The 7,747-nt window shown below is 48.4% G+C and overlaps 1 protein-coding gene across 1 annotated transcript in view; it reads left to right on the plus strand.

The window, feature by feature from the left end:
• The window catches only part of EFCAB6 (EF-hand calcium binding domain 6), a 152,850-nt gene that overhangs the window by 74,883 nt on the left and 70,220 nt on the right, over positions 1 to 7,747 (plus strand). Inside the window, exons 13-14 of the mRNA XM_006775993.2 lie at positions 4,399 to 4,569; positions 7,494 to 7,553. Of these exons, the coding sequence (XP_006776056.2) occupies positions 4,399 to 4,569; positions 7,494 to 7,553 (231 nt within the window). The remainder of the gene's footprint in view (positions 1 to 4,398; positions 4,570 to 7,493; positions 7,554 to 7,747) is intronic.

The following is a 7,747-nucleotide window of genomic DNA, read 5'->3' on the forward strand; positions in this document are numbered from 1 at the left end:
TGAGTCCTCACCTGAGGGTATTTTTCATCGATTTTTAGAGAGTGGAAGGGAGAGTGAGAGACAGACACATTGGTTGCCTCCTGCATGTGCCTTGACTAGGGCCGGGCATCGAGCCTGCAACGAGGCACGTACCCTTGGCTGGAATCAAACCCGGGACCCTTCAGTCTGTGAGCCAAACGGCCAGGCCAGCAAGTGTGTTTGGAGCCCCTGTTTATGCGGGGAATTACCCAGAGTGCTTAGGAATCCATGGCTTGGCCTCCGGAGTCGGTCTAGATCGGGGGACCGATGACATAACATTTACTATGATACAGGAAGACGCACAGGGGTGAGAACAATGCATGGCCAGGTCGCTGAGAGCAGAGGGGCTGCTGAATCGATGAGTAACCCAGACCCATGAATGCTCCCTCAGCCTAGAATTTAGGGCTCATGCCCGGCTTGTAGCTCAGAGCAGGGACATTCTCCTAGTTCCAGAGCAGCCTTAGTCGTGTGGTTGTCCTGCAGAGAGAGGCTGATCGGTGAGCGTGCAGCTCGCGCCCAAACATCGGCCGTCGCACTGTACTGTGCATGGAGAGCAGCGGCACTGGCGCGTTTTTGATCCTTCGGTGACATTTCTCAAGCTCACTATTTACTAAGCACATTCAGAAACCGAGTCTCTACCAGGTTCCAGCACCCCCGTGAGTTCCTCTCCCTCAGACGCCAGTATTACAGCAGAGGAGCCACTCGGGTGCCACGTCAGCCTTCCCGAGCCCGGAGACCACAGGCAGGCTGCTCAGTGGGCAGCGCTCAGGGACAGAGCCCCCGGGCCCCAGGGGCCTTCTGGTGGGCTGGTGCCCTCTGTCCTGGCGGCCGTGCCCCTCTCCTCGGCCCATCCTCCAGGCCGTGCGGGGTTTCTGGGCGTAGTGTTCAGAGATTGGGGTTCTGTTCTCTGCGGGGATGTTTCCGCTGGCGGTCCTCTTGTGATTGACCTTGAGGCCGCATGTGACCTGGCATCTGACTGAGCAGCCATATGGGGCGCTTACCGTGTGCCACGCGCCGTCTTCAGGGATGGGCTGGCTTTCACCGGGGCAGCCTCTCCCAGCTCTGCGAGGGGCGCTGTTATTGCTTCTGTGTCCTTTTGTTTTGTCCCCATTGACTGAGGAAGGGCGCAGGGGGGTGACGGCCTGAGGCTCCCTGGTGAGTGCAGGCCGGGATTCAAACCTCCAGACTGGCTGCTCCAGAGCCGCACCCAGAGCCGCACCCAGAGCTGCTCCAGAGCTGCACCCAGAGCTGCTCCAGAGCCGCACCCAGAGCTGCACCCAGAGCTGCTCCAGAGCCGCACCCAGAGCTGCTCCAGAGCCGCACCCAGAGCCGCACCCAGAGCCACATGGTCAGCCCTGCCTGGAGCCCCCGGCTGCTAGCTGGCCACCCCTTTAAGATAAACGAAGGCTTCGTGAGCTCCGTTTCTATTAATATATTAAAGAAACAATTTTAATTAAAAATAGTGCATCTGCTTCTCTCCTGCTGGAGGGCTGTGATAATGCGAACTGACAGCCGCAAGTGCCCGGCTGCCGGACCCTCCTCGGACCCTCCTCGGCGTGCTGTTCCGATGGAGAGCCGCACGCACGGTGGAGGTGAGGATGCGCAACAGTAGTAGACTTAAGGACAAAGCCGCATGATCATCTCAAAAGATGAAGAAAAAGTATCTGAAAAATCCAACGCTCGTTCATGATAGCAGCTCTTGAAAAATTAGGAATAATAGGAACGTACCCAAACCTGCTCAAGGGCATTTATGAGAAACTCATAGTCAATGGTACAAGACCAAATGCTTTTCCCTAAAGATTGGGAAAAACACAAGAATAAAAGCTCTCGCTACTTCTCTTCAACATTGTACTGAAGTCCTAGACAAGCAATCAGAAAGGAAAAGCAAGAAAAGGCGTTCAGGCTGGAAAGGAAGGAGTAAACTGTCTTTATTCACATACCACAGGATCTTGTAATAGTAAGTTCTCAGGAATGCACACACACACTGCAAGAACTAATGTATGAGTCCAAGGTTGCAGGATATAAGATCAATATACAATATTCAGTTATATTGGTACAAACTAGCAATATGCAATCTGAAAATGAGTGTCAGAAAGCCATTCCACTCACAGTAGCATCGAAAAGGATAAAATATCTAGGGATAAATTCAACGAAAGTAGTACCCGACTTGTACACTGGAAATTATGAAACATTATTAAAAGAAAAAGATGTAAATAAATGAAGAGATAGTCCATATACATGGATTGGAATACTCATTAAGATTGCACATCTTTCCAAATTGACCTATAAATTCAGTGCAAACCACATCAAGATCCAAGCTGGCTTTCTTTCTTTCTTTTTTTTTTTTTTGCAGAAATTGAAAAACTAATCTTAAAAATTCATATGGAAACGCAAGTTGGCAGAATAGCCAAAGCAATCTTGGAAAAGAAGAATGAAGTGAGAGCACAGCACTTCCAGGCAGGAACCTGCTCCGTGTAAAGCCACAGTAATAAAGGCAGTGGAGGGGCAGGGGGAGAGGCATGCTGGTCAGCGGGCAGAACCGAGAGGAGAGAAATAAACCCTCACACTGCGGTCACCCCGTTTGGGAAATTCAGGGAGTGTTGGGGGAAAGAATAATCTCAACAAATGGTGTTGAGACAGTTGGATATCCATATGCAAAAAGGCAGATTAACTTATATCACACACAGAAATTAACTTAAAATGTCCCTAGACCTAAAAATAAGAGCTGAAATGATAAAACTCTTAGAGACATGCGTAATTCTTTGTGACCTTGTGTTAGGCAAAGAGTTTTTAGATGTGACACTAAAAGCATGATCCATTAAAAAAAACCCCAATAAGTTGTATTTATCAAAATTCAAACCTTTTGTGCGCCAGGAGATACCATTAAGAAAATGAAAAGACAGGCCACAGACTAGGAGACGACATATGTAATTGAAATATCTGGCCAAGGACCTGTATGTAAATGGAATATGTAAGAACGCTTAGAACTTAAGAAGAAGACAACCCAATTTTAAAAATGGGCCAAAGATTGTAATAGACAGTTCACCAAAGAAGACATCCAAATAGTCAGTGAGCACATAGGAAGATGCTCAAGCCCTAAGCAGTTGCTCAGTGGTTACAGTGTCAGCACACAGACTGAAGGTCTGGGGTTCGATTCTGGTCCAGGGCATGTACCTGGGTTTCAGGCTTGATCCCTGCCCTGGTCTGGGCACATGTGGGAGGCAGCCAATAGATGAGTCTCTCTCTCTGTCTCTTCCTCTCCCCTCCTCTCTCTAAAAATCAATGGAAAAAATATATCCTCGGGTGAGGATTACCAACAACAACAAAAAGATACTCAACACCACTAGACATTAGGGAGATACGAATTAAAACCATAGAGCTACTACTTCACACTTGGTTACATGTGGCTGTAATCAAACCCCCAGACCAGCGGCCGCTGGAATTAGATAGTGGTGATGGTTGCACAAGGCTATACATTTATTGAAAATCACCAAAAACTTGTCGATTCCTGTTTAGACACTAAAAAGTTGATTATCGCTCCCAAACCCCAAAATAAGCATGCCCGTTTCCTAAATTACTGAATTTTCCCCCAGAGAACCTCATGTCCCTTTCAGATTTTGGCCCCGAATAAAGGCTGGCATTTACACGCCACTGTCTCACTTAATACGCCCTTTTGCCACATTAATATCCACAGTATCTCTCCATGAGGCAGGGTTCTTTTTAAATTTCCTGTTTTTCTGTAAACAGTATCTCTCAATTTTGATATTTAATTTACTTGCTGGTAGTTTTTTTATTCTGCGGAAGAAGTTTGCCCCTCGGTATTTTGCTCACCATATGCTTTCTTTAGGCAGCAGGGCTGAAATCTTTCTCCCTAAGTACTTGTCCATTTATGTAACGAATGAGGTTGGTGGTAGTGAAAACACGCCTAATTAACATTCTTATTAAATTGGTGAATTGTAATTGAACTGCCAGGAAGTGTTGTGTCCCCTGAGGCTGATCCCGTCGCCTTCAGGTGGGGTTGAGGCAGGAGGGACTATTCCAGCTTCTGTGACAGCCAAGTTTGGCCTGCCCCGGGGAGGGGGTCAGCCGGGGGCCATCTCCTGCCCCTGTCCTAACAGGGAGCATTGTGGGAACTGCACTCACAAAGTACAGCCTCCCCCACCCCCCATTGCTTGTTGAAATGTGTACGATTTCTTTAAGAGCTCCATGTTATGTAATGATTATCAATTTCAGTATTCTAGTTTCATAGCATAATTGTGTTTACCGAAGCTCTCAGTTTATTAAATGATGCTAAACATATATATATATATATGTATATATAGAATGCTTTCCGTCCTTTTTCCTTTTAAAAAATCCCCTTACATACACTCTCCTGCTCAGAAGGTGACCGGGCGGATAAGGGCGCAGGAACTGCAGCACACCCTCAGCTCCATGCTGGGGAGGCTGAGCGACGCCGAGTTCAAGGAGCTGATGCGGGCGCTGGACCCCGGGGGCTCGGGCCTGGTGGACATCAACAGGTTCCTGGAGCTGCTGGAGGAGAGCCGCAGGGAGGTGAGTGCCGCGGCGGCGCACTGTCCGGTCACGGGGGAACAGGTTCTCAGTGAAATCAGGGGTGCTGGTGCCGTGCGGTTTAACCAAACACATCTCTTCGCTGAGGTAACTTTTCCGCTGCGGTAACTTTCATTTTAAGTCAGAATTAAGCCTGTAAGAGTTACTCAATTTGGACTTCTCTGTATTTTATATTTTATTTTATTTTATTATTTTAAATCTCACCAGAGGATATTTTTCCATTGATCTTTAGAGAGAGTGGGACAACAGGGGAAAGAACCGTCTCTCAGGCCGTGTGCAGATTGCTCCTCTGGGTTCTGTCCCGTTTGTAGAGTTCTTGTGTTAGTTCACCTTTTGTCTGATAACAGTATTGCCTCTAGTGACTGACACTGGCTTTTAGTGTTGGTTTCTTTTGACCAAAAAGTTGACATCAATAGATTCTTGTTGAATCTAGAGGCCCAGTGCATGGTTTCGTGCACCGGCGGGGTCCCTTGGCCTGGCCTGCACCCTCTTGCAATCCGGGACCCCTCAGGGGATGTTGGGCTGTGGGTTTCGGCCCAATCCCCACAGGCCAGGCTGGGGGACCCCACCAGTGCATGAATCCATGCATCAGGCCTCTAATATGCATATAAGATATTTGGTTAACACAAGGTCACAAGGAAGGGAGAGGGACAGAGAGTTAGAAACATTGATGAGAGAGAAACATTGATCAGCTGCCTCCTGCACACCCCCCACTGGGGACGTGCCCACAACCAAGGCACATGTCCTCGACCGGAGTGAAACCTGGAACCCTTCAGTCCACAGGCCGACGCTCTATCCGCTGAGCCAAACCGGTTATGGCCTCTTAGGCTTTTATATATATAAATGTGTAAGATTTCCTTTAATAGCTACAGATTAACCTTCATTCTACTGTTATCGTTTCCTGCATGGCCCCCTGTGCAAGGTGATAACCACAGCCTAAACCGGTGATGGCTAACCTATGACACGTGTGTCAGAGGTGACATGCGAACTCATTTTTTTGGTTGATTTTTCTTTGTTAAATGGCATTTAAATATATAAAATAAATATCAAAAATATAAGTCTTTGTTTTACTATGGTTGCAAATATCAAAAAATTTCTACATGTGACACGGCACCAGAGTGAAGTTAGGGTTTTTCAAAATGCTGACACGCCGAGCTCAGAAGGTTCGCCGTCACTGGCCTAAACCCACACTACCGGGTCCTTCTTAGACTCGAATTCCAAAGTCCCAGAGCCCTTCCCACAGAGGAGTGAGTAATGACAGCTTTTCCTGAGCTCCGCGTGGAACAGACCTGTGGGACTCTGACCCCACCGCAGCCTCGCACAGAGCCAGCGTTTTTCTTTAAAACCAAAAATAGAGATGTGTCAGCACTCTGCCCCGCCCCCTCCTGCACCTGCGAGTGCAGTGATGTTTGCTCTGTAGGAATCAGATCCTGTCAACTGCACTCCCTCCAGCCTCTGCCCCACTTCCTTCTGCTCCTCCCACCTCGTGGGGCCATTCTGCAGGTCCCTGTGTCTCAGGCCCTCCCAGGGACCCCCGACACCCCTGAAGGAGCCCCTCTTGTAGTCCTCGACCTCCCACACCAGTCACGGTCTTGTGTGACATTATGTGGCCAGGCCTTCCCCTTGTACCACTGGGGAGCCCAGCGCTGGGCTCACTCACAAAACGACTTGGTGAGAGACTGAATCATTCGAAAAATTAGAAAACATAGATATGGAGACAGGAGAGAATAAAAATCACCACTAATTCTAACCTCGAGGACTCCTTACCCACACTTATCCTCCCAAACCTACATACCGACACACACTCACTTTTTTTTGCAGCTTAGTTATAATTACTATTACACCTCAATAAAGCTGCAAGAAACTGCATGTATTACTGTATAGAATTTGATGAGTTGGATACAAGCTTTCATACATGATAATCTGTTTCATTTTAAAATGAGATCATGTAATCACAGCCTTTTTAGTTGTTGTCACTTATTAACATATTATTAACAGTGTCAATTCTGTTGTGTAACTTTTTTTAAAAAATATATTTTATTGATTTTTTTTTTTTTTACAGAGAGGAAGGGAGAGAGATAGAAAGTTAGAAACATCGATGAGAGAGAACCATCGATCAGCTGCCTCCTGCACATCCCCTACTGGGCATATGCCCGCAACCCAGGTACATGCCCTTGACCGGAATCGAACCCGGGACCTTTTAGTCCACAGGCCGACGCTCTATCCACTGAGCCAAACCGGTTTCGGCTGTTGTGTAACTTTAAAGACAGAGTAACTATTCCCTGATGTCACAATCTAGGTGTCTTTTTTCTTTCATGACTTTCAGTACAATGACTATTGGGGTGCCTACTTTTTTTTGCCTCACTCTGTGGTTTTCCTTTAGTATAAACTTCTAGAAATGGAATTATTGGATCAAAGAGTATATATTTTATTTTTAAATTATAATGGTTTAAAGAGGAATATGTGTGTAACGTACAGACTGCAGACGATGGGAAGGGACTGCGTGAGGAGCGAGTGTCCTCCCGCTCCCTGCCCCCAGTCACACCGGCGGAGGTCATTCCCGGCCGCCCCGCACTTCGTTGCTTTTCGTTCTCACCACGGTGACAGGCAGCAATGCTGCCTCATCATTCTTTCACTCTGCATTTACTTCATTTCTAGATGATGGACTTGTTCGTGTTTATTGTACTTTTTAAAAATAAGTGCCAGTTCGGGGTTCTTGTTCCCATTTCCAGGGGGTCAGAGGGCAGCCTCACCTGCTCAGTCCCACAGCCGCTGGCTGACCGGGCACGGCTGGCCTCTCACGGCCGCTGGCTGACCGGGCACGGCTGGCCGTCATAGTTGGACTGAGAGCTCCGCCTACCCTGTGAGTGACCTGTATTCACCCACGCCCTTTCTCTCCCACTCAGATAGAAAAGCCGTCCTCCGGGGGGGACGCCCACGCGTCACACCAGCTGGCCTGGGACTTAGTAAGTACCCTTCCCCCCCTCCGCAGTCCCAGGTGCCCTCTCCATGGTTCCGTGGTCCCAGGGTGCTGCCTCTGTGGTTCTGTGGTCCCGGGATGCCCCCTCCCTCCGTGGTCCTGGGGTGCCCCCTCCGTGGCCTCGGGTGCTCCCCCCAGGCCACACGCCTGCAGCCTGTGACCGTGTGTGTGCTGAGGTGG

This window comes from Myotis davidii, unplaced genomic scaffold (genome assembly GCF_000327345.1).
Source record: "Myotis davidii unplaced genomic scaffold, ASM32734v1 scaffold428, whole genome shotgun sequence".
Lineage (NCBI taxonomy): Eukaryota > Metazoa > Chordata > Mammalia > Chiroptera > Vespertilionidae > Myotis > Myotis davidii.